Source organism: Anomalospiza imberbis, chromosome 3, assembly GCF_031753505.1.
Source record: "Anomalospiza imberbis isolate Cuckoo-Finch-1a 21T00152 chromosome 3, ASM3175350v1, whole genome shotgun sequence".
Taxonomy (NCBI): domain Eukaryota; kingdom Metazoa; phylum Chordata; class Aves; order Passeriformes; family Viduidae; genus Anomalospiza; species Anomalospiza imberbis.
This window is the reverse complement of record NC_089683.1, coordinates 95,965,907-95,980,503: the sequence shown is the minus strand read 5'-3', so window position 1 is coordinate 95,980,503 and position 14,597 is coordinate 95,965,907. Positions and strand designations below refer to the sequence as shown.

The 14,597-nt window shown below is 35.4% G+C and overlaps 1 protein-coding gene across 4 annotated transcripts in view; it reads right to left on the bottom strand.

The window, feature by feature from the left end:
- The window catches only part of CAMKMT (calmodulin-lysine N-methyltransferase), a 208,151-nt gene that overhangs the window by 179,247 nt on the left and 14,307 nt on the right, over positions 1-14,597 (bottom strand). For all 4 annotated transcript variants that reach the window (XM_068185879.1, XM_068185881.1, XM_068185882.1 and 1 more), the window contains exon 3: positions 14,052-14,116. In XM_068185879.1, the coding sequence (XP_068041980.1) occupies positions 14,052-14,116 (65 nt within the window). The remainder of the gene's footprint in view (positions 1-14,051; positions 14,117-14,597) is intronic.

Below are 14,597 nucleotides of genomic sequence, written 5' to 3'. Positions count from 1 at the left end.
TGTACTTTGGAATATCAAGTACTAAGTGTGTTTCATTAACTACTTTATGCAACATTCAAATTGCCAATTCAAAAAGAGGAGGAAGAGTAGAATTTGCTACTTATTTCTATGCCAAGTTTCAATTATCACGCTCCTTATTATTCAGCATGGAAAACATTTCAATAGTTACTAGATTCCCACCTCATTCAAATTAAAATAATTTGGGGGGATTTTTTTAAATCAATTTTAAAGGGAAGACAATGTTTCTGATTCATTTGACAAGCCTTGCTGAAGACAATGAAATTCTTTATATTACTAAGGCAAGTCAAATTTGACTTGTATTAAAAACAATTGAAAAAATATGACAGTAATTCAAAAGCTGACAATGCTTTCAAACATTTGGGGAAAGATGGCACATTGCAGTTCTACTTTCATGATCTTGCAATAATTATGTCACCAATAAGATTCTATTTCAGGCAGGGTCAAAGTAAACTGTCAGGTAAAATAAATCTCTGACAATATCTTACTAAAAAACACCCTGTTAAAAAAACAGGTTTTCTTCTCCATATATATAATGTGAACATATAGAATTATGTGTAATAGCTCTATATACCTATATACTTATACACATTAAGAAGTCCATGCCAATTAGACAAATTTAAAATCATAGACTAATCTCTTCTGAGCAGCACACACTCCTGTAATTGTAGATTAAGAAACATTTTGCAGTTACAAATCAAATCCCTGTATTTAAATATTTTGATTTGTGAAAGTATCTAACAGGAATAACTGTGCAAATAAGGCCAGGCCAAGGCAAGGTGCTGCACCTGGGGCAGGGCAAACCCAGGCACAAATAGAACTGGAATTGTGAACTGACTGAAAGCAGCCCTGGAGAGAAGGACTTGGGGGTGCTGTTGGAGGAGAGGCAGGACACGACCTGGAAATGTGCACTCACAGCCCACAAAGCCAAATGTGTCCTGGGCTGCACCCAAAGCAGCGTGGGCAGCAGGGCCAGGGAGGAGATTCTGCCCCTCTGCTCTGCTGAGACCCCCCCTGGAACCCTGCATCAGGCTCCAAGGGCCCAGCAGAGGAAGGACATCAACTTGTTGGAGAGAGTGCAGAGGAGGCCACCAAGATGCTCAGAGGGCTGGAGCACCTCTCCTATGAAGACAGGCTGAGGTTTTTCAGCCCAGATAAGAGAAGACTCCAGGGAGACCTTATAAAGGTCTTCCGATATTTAAAGGGAGCTACAAGAAAGCTGGAGAGGGACTTTTGACAAAGGCATGTAGTGACAGGACAAGGAGTAATGGCTTTAAACTCACAGAGGTCAGGTTTAGATTAGATACTAGGAAAAAATTCTTTATTGTGAGAGGGGGTAAGACACTGGCACAGGTTGCCCAGGGAAGCTGTGGATGCACCATCCCTGGAAGTCTTCAAGGCCAGGCTGGATGGGCCTCTGAGAAACCTGGTCTGGTGCAATGTGTCCCTGCCCATGGCAAAAGGGTTGGAACTGGATGGTCTTTTGGAAGATCCCTTCCAACTCAAACCAATCTATGATAATAGGACTCATCATTTCCAGCTTTCTGCCTACTTCTTTTTGACAGTTCACATCCAACTATTACAACAAAGCCCTTTAAATGCCAAACATAGAAAAAACTGTTTATTCTAAAAAAGAAAAAAAATGCTAAGAAACAATTAAAAACATATGAAATATATTTCATAATATGAAAACACAGAATTTTCATTAATTATTCTCACTCAGCAGCAGTTCAATCTGATCCTGGCTAAGTGTTCCAGAATTAATTGGCATCATATCTCTCCTTTCTGTTAGGCTGTCACTACCCTAACAAACCATAAAATGTGTACTTCAACACAAAATATTTACCATATCATTTTCTGAAGAGCACATAAAAAGAATCCTCAAAAGGAAACACTACAGTAATTATGAGGAAATAAATTTTTGAAATAATGACAAACACAACAACTTAAAGTACTTAGATTACCTCTACCAATTTTTAGTTGTCTGAAATTATTTATATTGTTGTGCTGTACCGACTGTCAACAAAATTAAGTATTTAATAATCTATATTATATATGTTGATTTCGATCATAATTACCTTTGCCTGCCAATGGAAAGTGTGAGGTATTATAACTACTGGAGATTAACATGGGAGATGTGCAACTGGCTCCTGCACTATGCAAACATTTACATTGTAAAGCATTTATGAGTCACAAAAACGTTGCAGTGAATGAAGTATCTGCTATGTAGCTGATCTTGAAAATATATTCAATACCTCTATTATAATTTACGTTTTTTTTTCAATGCTAGGGATGACAGCATGTTTGTAACTCTGGAACAGGAAAATTCAATGTGAATTGGAAGGATAAATACTTCTTTTTCAACAGGTGCTTTGAAAACAAGGGAAAGAAATCAACAAGAATTTTAGCTGAGCAAACAATTAGAAGGCGTTATTTGGAGGGCTTCCAAAAGTTGTCCATCGCTGCTTTGATTCATATGATTCTATTGTCTTAGTTGATACCTGTTTGTTTTTATTTCTTTGAATTATGTATATTCAAATACTGTACATTTAAAAAATACAGAGATCTCCATTTTTAAATGCAAAACCTGTATGATAATTTTATTCTGGTGTATCTTTAACATTTTGTGTGTCCTACTGCATTTCTGAGTAGTTTAAAAAGGCAGCTTAAAACTATTGTAAACCGTTTCTTTTTGCTACTGCTACTATTTACATGTCATTATTTTTAAGTCAAAGCTTACAAAGCAGTTCAACACATTTTAATGCTCAACTTTATGATAAGTAAAAAGCCTGCTTCTTTATGAGAAAAGTTACAAAATTCCTCAGGAGTTTTACAGGAGATAACATAAAGCAAAGAAAAATTAAATTGCTGGATGCATTTGTTTTTAAACATTCATAAGGTCTTCAACTTGATAGGTATATGTCAGAGTCTCTTTAGGAAAAACAATTAAAACTGTGTTTTATGAAATTTAAACACAGCTCAAGAAAGTGACAAATGTCCTATCAAAAAAAAAAAAAAGAAAAAAAAAAGAAAAGAAAAAAATTGAACATAAGCTTCAGTTTGTACCTTAGACTTGTGAATTTTCAACTTTTTCAAATATTATTATTAACCTAAAACCAGACACAAACATCTAAAACGAGCAACAAACATAGTCCTTGTTACCAAGCAATCTTCTGCCCGGATAGGATTTGTTTTATATAAATAGTTGACTTTTGGTTTCAGCACTTTCTCACAGATGTGCATTTGAAAGCAATGCCTGTTAATCTCAGCTGGCAAAGGGAGAAACATTACAGTACATAAATACTGACAGTTCACTGCTGTTTAATAAATAACTGCACTAGTTCAATCAAAACCAGTCAAAACCCACCTACATAAATATATTTTCTAAGACAATCTAAAATTAAGAATCTTCCTCTGTTACTTTAACCTAGGAAATAATCATAAAATAGACTCAGATTCACCTGTCAGTAAGTAAGCTTCTCCTACAGCAGATGTGCAGCTGCACATGCTTTTCTTACAGGGAATTTATCTTGGTTAGTTTTCCACAGAAAATATAATGCATGATTTTAAAAGCAGATTATGGTTGTGCACAAAAGTATCAAATTAATTCCTACTAGTAATAAAACCCCATCTGTTTATCTGGCTAAGCTCATTTTTAGCAGAGTCTTTAACCACACAAACAAAAGGAATTAATATTTTCTACTTTGGGAATGTCCAATTAAATAGTAAGTAAACTTACAAATTGCTTCAAATTGCCACAATTTAAAAATGAGAACCAAAATACAGCAAAAAGAAAGGACCCTGTAAGTTGCTTTGTCCTGTTATGTTTTACTATGAAGACATTCCAGTCTTTTTAGCCTGACAGAGTTTATACTAAGGTGCTGATTTGTAAAATGGCTTAAGACTGTACAGTGTTCAGCTGTGTGAGTAGGTAAATTTTAGGGAATGAGCTTATGGTGAGGTAGGCTACTGTCTTCACATTCTAAATTCACACTTACAGGCAGATTGCAGTGGGGTTTTTCCTGACATGCTGTCATGAAGGATTACCCAATATATTTAGTAATACCATTTCCTGTCTTACTGTCCAAAAGGAGCTCCAGTAAGTGAGCACATAAAAGCTCTGAGCCCATTCTCTTTGCTAACTCAGGTGTGCTGACTGCCCCTACTTTCATGAAACTACTTTCTAAGTGTTATAATCATTAGACTCATGTCTGAAACCACATGAACATTATATAAAATCTGCAGCTACCTCATAGAAGGTTAAACAAACAAATAAAGTTACACCTTCTATTCTTTTTGACAGACACAGATGAAGCATCTAAATAAAGGTAAGGATTTAAGACTGTGAATGCATCAAGAATGGAAATTACAAAGAGAAGGAGTGTTAATGACGCACAGGTCTCAGAGCATCAGCTGTGATAAATTCCAGGCCATGACACTAAGTGTGTAGAAAGGCCTCCTTACATGAAGGAGGACAAAATTTTATTGTCAGAGCATCTAAAGTTCAGTTCAGCAATGCCCAAAACTCTTTTTTTACACAGCTTTAAGTCCTTCAATTTTGACACCCCCAATGGGTGGCATTTAAAATGAGAAGACACTCCTGAAAATATAACACTGCAAATTTAACAAAGATCTTGCAGTAAACCTGTACATGGGAAAGGTTAGAAGTCAGGCACTTCTCTGCATACCACCACTGTAACATGGCTTGGTTCTGCCTCCCACTTCTAACCATGAACAGCTCTCTAACAAAAATAGAGACTTAGGAGATTTCCTGCCTCTAAAATGGATCTAACATTTGTTTCACAAATGTGGTATCGTAATGATTTGTAACAAATAAGAAGAGTGCTTTGGGGACTAAAGTATTATCTTCTGAGCTGAAATAAACCACATGTTTTAACATGACCACAAATACTGCCTTAAATATGGGAGTGGGCCTAATTATAAAGGGAAACCTAAAAATTAATTGGTAAAAAAACCCCTCAGATAGTGAAGCACATCTTCAATCAGTACTAGAATAGATGAGAAGAAAGTAAACTTAACTCACAAAGCATAGGTCACAGTTTGACAAAAATACAATACACAAGGAGTTGGTGTTAAAAGGTATAACAGGCTCAAATTTCTTTCTTTTTAGTCCTGAATATTATTACAGAATTCTATTTCTCCAGTGAAAGAGACATAAACACATTTGAGTGCTCCCAAATTACCAAAAAGGCCCCAAACAAAATAATAATTTTAAAAAACCCCAAACCTTGCATTATTTCACTTTCTGTCACATTTATCAAAACTAGGGAGATGGGAAATAAAGGGTATTAGGGTAGATAACTTTTACAATCCTATACTAATTTTTGCCAGATTACCAAACATGTCACAAAAACAGTACCTAGCTCAGAGTAGCTGCAGTTCTCCTTCAGGACACCAAAGAGCTAAAAGACAGAACTATGCATAAAAGCTTAGATAGGATATATCTGTAGTATAAATAATTAAAATAACAGCTTTCAGAAAATGAATGAAATTGTAAGGCAGAGAATCATCAGGTGACTTTCAGTGCATAAGACAATTATGTATTCTATAATTAAGTATAATATTTCATTCAATTCAACCTCTCCCTCATCTTCACATAAATAAAACTTGAAACAGATTCATGTTTTTCATTCTTTTGTTGCATATTCCATGATAAAGTATAACAATAAAAAATAAATTACAGATTTTAATTTAAAACCATTCACTAGAGGAACAAGATAAGTGGCTTGTTTATAGGACGGAGGGAGTAGGTGTCTTGTATCAAAACTTCAGAAAGTCTTTTGATAATTTCAAAAGAAACAGGCTAAATAAAATTGGGTTAAATGGGTGAAGAAAATTGACTATGGAGAATAATGGGAATAATTCTCAATGGCTTGCTATAAAAGCAGGTGAATTTAACAGATGGGGTTTCCATAAATGCCTACACTACATTGTGCTCTGTTCCATGTTTTCATTGATCATCTAAAGTAACATGCCTATTACATTAGCAATTTATCAATTCTAGAAGTCCAGGAAGTTGAAAGACAGGCTTCAAAGGATAAAAGCAATGAACTGGGAGAAGTCTGGAAACAGGAAGAAGTTCAACAGGGACAAACACCAGGTATTAAAATAGGGTAAGAATAATCTGCTATAGAAATACCCGATTCCTTCTGAGGAGGACCAGGATTTTATGGCAAGTCAACAGCTCAACAGGAGTCAAAGTCATGCTGTTGTAAAAGGAAAATTCAATATTGGGATTACAGGCTGTAAAACACAAAATCTCCTGGTTTACTTAGCATTACAGAAGCCTCAATTGGAATACTATGCCCAGATTTAATAAACACTCTTCAAGAAAGATACAAACCAAATGTATGGAGTCTAAAGAAAAGTTAGAGCCTAGTAAAAACTGCAGTTTAAGAAAACATGACAGAATTTGGCTTGTTGGATGTAAGTAAAAGAAGATATAGGCAAGGCCATGTGATGATTTAATATCCCTAAAAAGCTATTGCAAAAGAAAACTTCAGTTTTGCCAAGGACCAAATCAATAATAAGTTCAAGCTTTAGTAAAAAAAGGCTACCATTAGATATGAGGAGATATTTTCTACCAGTAAGGAGAGTAGGTGTGAAATCACCATTGCTAGAACCAGTATGTTCTAAATCATTGTTTATGAGACAGCCACTAAAACCTTTCGCAGGTGGGCTGCAGTCTTAATTAAAAACCACAAGGCTGGACTCCAGTAATTCCAACAAACTTGCAGTCATTCCTCACACATTTTCTGTTTACCAAACCATTTGTATAGAAAAGTCTTTTAATCCACTAAGTTTACCAAAAATTAGTTCTTTATATTTCTGAAATAATGTCTTATCCACCTCTTCCTATATTATTGAAAAATATTTTTTAAAGAATAACTTAAACCTGATATAATTTAATTTAAATGTACATACTCTCAATAATAGTATTTAATTCATCACGCTAAGTACATGAATACTAGATCTACATCAAATTTTCATCTGGTCACTGCTACTTTGATCGGTTTTCATCATATTTTTCAGTCAGAACTATCATCAGACAAAACATTTCAAGTAGATATATTCACCAAAGGTTTCAAATTTTCATTTCCAGAAATATTTTACTCAAAGTCAGGTCTTTTTCATACAATTGTAGGAATTTGTGTTAAATTGAATTGAAACCTTTCACTGTGCCATTTTCAAAAGAAGACAAGGGTTGACCCATTTGAATATGATTTTTTAAATTAAATACGGTGCAACTTCTGAAAAGTTCTCTAAACCAAACTTGAAACAAAACCAAAACCAGGTTCAATTTATGCATAACATTTCAGCTGCATTTGTATAGAGAAAACAAATAACAAGGACTGCCCTTGCTACCTCCACACTTCAGCCAGAAATGAGTCTAGAATACAGTACAGAGAAATGCCCCATCCAATGTGCATGTCAGAAACCACCAGCATCATGTGGTGGTGTCAAACAGAAGGGAGATACTAGCACTGAAAAAAAAGCAGCACTGAAAGCACGGCTAGAATGTGGCAAGTGAAAGGAATTGTGAGAACAAAAAGAATGATTACAAGGAAACACGCAAGTTCCACACAAATGGCAACAACCCAGTGCACATCAAACTCATTTGAAACTATTTACTTCAATTATGCTCAAATTTGAAATATTTTTAGATAAAAATTTAAAATTTATTGAAAGACTAAGCTGAATTAATAGCACAGCACATCTTAAAGGGATGTGCTTTACCATTGTTATTCTGCCCTCTCTCAATTAAAGAGGTGACTGAGACAAATTATCTAGAGCAGAAGTAAACCCCACAAAATTAATTAAAACCATTCATACTTTTCTCCTTCTACCAACCTACTTTAAGGTGTTATACTGTATCTTCATAATTTTAATTAATGTAAATCAAAAGATCCAATTTCTCATAGTAATCCATTTAGAATACATGGAATACTTTCAAAAATACTTCACACTGTAGAAGATTAGCATGAGTAGTACACTTGGAAACCTACTAATGCCACTTTTTAAACTACTTTTTAACTACTTTTAAACTACTTTTTAAAGATTAAGACAACAGATGATGCCAAAACAGCTAATCGGAGTGCCAAGGTACAAAAAACTGCTCAGCAACACAGAAAATTAACTGCAGTTGCTCTGAGAGATTCACATATTTTTACCAATATGTTCTCATTGGAATAACCTGAACAGGAGAACCAGTTCCTACAAAAAGTTCAATCTGACCCAGGAAGAAAGAGGGTACTCAGAAGGGCTGAACTGGGCTTCTTCATCTCCCACTTCTTTAAGCTGGTGCCATGCTTGAAAGTAGAGACACAAAGACAGATAATGCTTGGAATACATAGTAGGAAAAAAGTACTTTAGAGGAAAGGGAAACTGCCCTCAGTTATGACTTCTCTTTTCACATACAGGATCCTGATAAACAGAAGATTTTAGTGAGTGGGGAAAAGCTGATATTTCAGGACAGTACTTAAAACAGACAAAATCACTGATGTTGCATCAGAGAACAAGCTCACAAAAACAATTCTGGTAGCAAGAGTAATTTAAAAGGTGCCTGCTTCTCTCCATACACTTATTTTCTGCTCTATTCCATATGCCTTATGTCGGTTATGTCAATGTGACTGCTTGGGATGATGCTGTAAACTGAATCATTAAAGTGAACTGGATGAAGGAGGGAGGGAGGAAACAGCTGGTTTTTCTTAACCCTGATAATGAAATGTTTAATTTAAAAGGAAGCTGCACAGAGAATAGTAAATTGTAGGTATGATAAATGCAATATTTCTTTCAAAACGACATGTATCGTCGCTATTCAAACACTCTTCCAGACAATTTTGTTGAAGACTTCCAATGGGCTCTGAGGTTCTGACATGGTAAATAATTTCAAACTGCCACACCAGAGGAATGAGAGAAGGCCCAGAGGACAATGGGATTCTTCAGGTGAGAATACTGACTGAGGCACAGAGAGGCAGGAAGCATATTCCATCTGGCAGGCTTTTCACCACTGATAACCAGATGTTTACTCAAAACAATGTGGGAAACTTCCACAGCAGCACCTGAAAACTGCATTCTGCTCCCTGCTTGATTCCAGGTAACATTCCATGAAATAGAGGCGTGCCTCTGCTGCCATAAAGGATGTCATCTGGTGATTGTCCCCAGGTAACTTTATGGCATCTATCTTTCCAAGCATGATCATTCAGCAGCTGCCATCATCTCTCCATTGAGGAGTGCACATATCTGAGTCACACAGTGAGAGCTCTGAAGAAACAAGTTGCTCTCTAAACCCATCTTCCTATACTACCAGAAAGAAGATATCCTTCTTGCTTTAGTTATTTGAGAGAATAGAAGAAAGAAGAAAAGGTTCTTCATTTTAAAGAAAATTTTAAAATACTTTTCTTAAGTAAATTTTAAACAATGTTGCATAATTACCAGTTTTAAGTTAAGTAATTATAATTTTAAAATGAATATAAACTGAAAAAAATGTGAAAACTAAGCAAAGAAAAAAAAAATGTTTCCTTCTTGATTTGTGTTTCCAAAAAAACTCTATGCAAACTTGAAAGTTAAGAGAAAATCATTCTCTTGTGTCATTTTCATGAAAAATACTATATGAAGGGCAAAAATATTCTTCAATTTAGCTAGCTTATTTATTTTGGAAACATATAAAAAGAACATCCACAAACAACAAATTTTTCCAAAAAAACTTGTTGCAGAGACTAGAACTTCTAAATGTAAAATTAGCATAACAAAAACAGTTCTAAAGATGTTGAGTGTTTTGTAACAGTAGCTATATCCAGACACTAAGTTTTCATGAAACCATGCAATGTTTGCCACCAATTAAACAATTAAAATTTAAAAAAAAAAAAAATCAAGAAAGAAGTGAGTATATAATTCTACTTTTCCTGGATTTCATGTAAATTACCTGTTTTCCTCTATAAACAGAGGCAACAGAATTTAAAACTATCCTGCTCACATCTATCCCAAATGAAACACTTAAGTGTTTACAGGGTTTACTTGCCTACAGGAGCAACAATTTTGGAATGTGTGCCTGGGCAGCTCTTTAACTGTAGCACCCTCTGCTGCTCTTTTAGTTCCAAAACATATAATTGTACACTCAGTCAAGCAGAAAATAAAATGAGTATGTGTTGAACATGTTGTTTCTTGAAAATGAAATTATTAACTAATGCTGTGTGCAGTTTACTAGAAAATGTTTTTGCTATCACATATAGTATATTTTCAATTTTATACTACGTGAGCATTCTGGAATACCTTGTTTCTGTGATAACATCAGAAAAAAACATACCAGATGATCATGCAAAAATATGCTGTATTTCACTTATTAAAATTCTCCTTTACACAGCCTGTAGCTTGCTTAGACTGGGGGCAAACAGTAAAGAGGTTTCTATTTTGACCCCCATCATTTCACTTAATCTAAATGTTTACATAATCTGCAATGATTACTTCTGGGATAGTGTCATAAGCACTTCAGTTATAACTGCTTTCTCCCACTTGGAAAGGCAAGGGAAGGAGACAGTCTCAAAAGCTCATCCTTGCAGAATTTTCCTTAATTTTTGGACGATTTCTTCTGCCAGGATGAGCGTAGCATGTGGTTCTGGGGGCCAGCTGATGCTATCCCATAATGCCACCACTGAACCTTCTGCCTGGGATCCATCAGTTCTTTTAAAGGACTATCTCAGGACTAGAGATGGTGTCATGTGCCCTCTTTTTAACAGATGGCATATTGCTGTCTAAAACGAACAGACTGATCCTTTCCTTCATTTCAGTCCTCTTTTTCCTGTCTCCTGTTTATGCATAGAATTAAAGCTGAAGGAAGTACATTTAGCACTGTATCCTGTCTGTGTGGAGAATTCATTTAGAGTTTTCATGTGGAAACCACTCTCCCACAAAGGATGAGCAAAGAGAAAAAAACTTCCATATTTTTGTAAGAAAGTGAAAACCCATTGCAACTTGTAATGTGAATTTTCATTCACAATGGCAATACTACAGTGCAAATGCATGTTCAGAAATCTTTTTTAAAAAGACAGAATGCAAGTGTAGGTATACAAATACAAAGTTTGAACCAGCCATTGTGCAGAGGCAATTTTCAAAGTTAACAATTGGGACCCTGCAATACAACACTGACAGCTACTGCAGTTGGCTCCCTTTTATCCAGAAGTCTTTCTGGTGTAAGGCAGAATTTTTGGAAGCAATCACAAGTACTCCTCAAAAGCTGCTTATTGATATTTTATATAATGCTGCCAGCTAGTGGCACATCATGTACTGTGTTGATACCTACTGGGAGTATAGAGACAGTGGTATTAACTGGAGTCTGCTCTATCACTTTTCTTTTGATGATATACAGTGATGTGGCTGTCAAAGACCATAAGCACAGAGATCAGCATGGGAAACAGAAAAACCATAGAAACACTTCCTGAAATAACTTATTTTAACAGAAAGTACTTCCTAGAAGAAACAAAATAAGCTCCCCCCAAACTACAAAAACCATGTTATTTGAAACAAATTACTATGTTTAAAAACAAAATGAAGTTTTTACAAAAGCTAATCTGCTTCATACAAAATTATTTCATAATCTACTAATTTATAGAAAACCATTAATCTTGCTGATAAATATTCAGTATGGCAGCCAAAACAAACACACAGAACACTAAAACATTTCTCTGTTTTGTGGTAACTCAGTCCAAGTCATTCAATCTTAAACTTCATTTAAGTGAAGTTTAGTGGCCAGTAAATAAATGCTAGCTATGCAGTATGCCCCGAAAGAACACTGAAGTTTGTAATTATTCAGTGCATCCCCCTCACAGAGCACGCTGCTGTGATAGCACACTGAGTTCTGGCTAGCTCCATTAGTATTAAATATTAGGAGAAATAATCTGATACTATCAACGACCATTTCAGAAACAATGGGGTTTTTTTTGAGTACGCTCTGGTCTGATAATAAAAAGTTCTTGTAGAACACTATAGAAATCATAAAAAACAGTCTACCTAATTTCAGAAAGACAATAGTAGTTACCTCTGGGGGTAAAATGAGGCAACACAACATCCTAATCATTTCCACAGTGGGTAACACAAAGACAGTCAAGAAATACACAGGAAAAGATCAAAGAAAGAGCCAATTCAAATTAGGGGATAATGGGAGTGCACAAAAATTCCATCAGGTATGACCCAAATAGAGCAACTCAGTAAATGCATGGTAGGGAGAACTTTACTATGACAGTGTGACAGGCACATAGTTACTCTGGCTGTGATACTGAGGACATTTATTCCATACAGGTGGTAGCAAAAAAGTGTGATTATTACACTCCAAGCCAGTAGTGCATGCTGCCAAAAGATAATAATTTTACAGTTATGCTAATAGAGTGTAATCTAGAGTGCACAGTAAAACAGGCATAAATCAGTAATATGTAGATCCATACAGACAGACACAGACAAAGACATTTAAAAATAGGGAAGCAGTGAATCCGGAAATGACTTGGCAAGCACTATATATAATAGCATGGCATGAACCCTCAAAGCAATCCTGAATCCAAAAAGACAAATGTGAATCTTTGTAAAAACAGAGAAACAGTGAGAACTACAAATGACACATTGCTACTGTGTTAGCATTGGTGGTGTGCCTATTAGAGTGTAAGTCTTGTTCTACCATCTGCAATCAATAAAAAAGAAGCTGAAATACTGGAAGAAGAGCTGACAACACATCTATCAATAGGAAAGTATATGAGAACTTTAGCAGAATAAATTCTTTGTGTTAACAAGGAAATCTGTGTAGATTGAGCACAAACTCAGTACCCACATAAAGAGGAAGAAATTGTGTTACACATATTACACTGTCCTGATTCATTACCTGAAGCACTTTTAGACACACACACAGAGAAAGTATTTTCTCTGCTGTTCAAAATAAATGTTTAAGTTGTTATAGAATGAACTAATGTTTATTGGAACATAGCTTTGGAATATTAAGACTGGAATTTTGAGATAAAACATATCTCAAAACAGTTTCTATATCATTGGCCTGATAAGTAGGGGGAAATAGATGTATATTTCTTGAATATCTGGCAAACTTTACCAACTTTATCAGTTTACTTCTGTGAAAACAAACAAACCAACCTGAAAGATAAGGCAGAATAACCAAACAACAATTATATGTGTATCTCTAAATGTTAATTATATAATAGGAATTACTCATCACATCAAAAATGTTTCAATGTTTGCTCTGCTTTGTTTCCACCACCTACCACAATTTGATAATTCAAGTCCATTAATAGCACAGATAATTTTATTAATAAGTATACTGAAGCAGAGTCATACTGGGTCAGACATTGATGGCCCACTTAAGAGTTCATCTTGCCTCAGGTTAATGCAGCCAGTAACTGATGCTTAGACAAGAGTGAAAGATCAGGACAAAAATATCATCCTACTGCCCCATTAATTCTCCTAACACCCAGCACTTCCTAAGCCATAAGTGATGTCTGTATATTTAATAGTCACAGGAAATTTTTCTTGCAAATTTTTCCCCTTTTTTGAATTTCTTTCATGTTTTAGGATCCAAAACATTCTGTAGGGAGGAATTTCACAACTTGACTGAGTGCTTTGTTTTGTGTTTCTCTGGTTCAAGTTTGTTCTCTCCAAGCTAGAAGTACCCCTGATTGCTTTTCATGTTCCTGCACTGCTGTTCCTCACACAGCCACTGCTGGCCCCTGGCCAACACACATCAATGGGCTAAACTAATGTTTTATCCAGTCCAGTCCACTTGCTCTAATGTTCCCACTATAGCCACAACCAAAAATAACCTGCACTGGGAGAACTTAAGGGTGTATCCAACACAAACAACAGTGCTACATAAAACTGTAATGCTATGGTAACCCTGACCACAGTAATGGAGTTTCCCAGCTAAATGAAATGGTTATTGAGGGCTCATACAGAAATGTTTTATATTGGTACAGTTAGACTTTTATCAACATAGGACTGTACTTAAATAAACAGTGACTTACAGACATTCCCCGTGTTGTCAAAACTTGTAAGAACATCTTTAACATTTAAGAGGCCACTGTGAAATCTGGAAGAAAACATAAAAAGTGACTTTACTGATACATAAACCATCAAAAAAATCCATCTTCAAAAAAGGTTTACTGCATACATTCACTTCGCACCACCCCCTTTCACAGTGAAGCAGCAAACAGGTACTACTGTAGCCACCAGGGGGAAAACAAGGGGACAATCACAAGTCTTCAAAGTCCCAGCACTGGAATCCATGAATCAGGAGGAATGTGTTTCTCAGAAACTACTATCAAGAGGAAAACATTGCCAAGGAGCATCAATTTTTATTTAGTTGGGGAAGTCACATAGAGTAAAGGAGGAACTTTGGTAAAACAATTTCTTTGAAAGGGAAAACCCATAACGTATTTATGAACAGCAGCCGAATGTACATTCCTATTTTCTTATTTTCTGCCACAAAATCAAGAACACTTAATTAAGTTAATGCTAATTAATGTGTTCAGTGAACTGCATTTTTTTTTGTTTTATATTTGCATAACCCG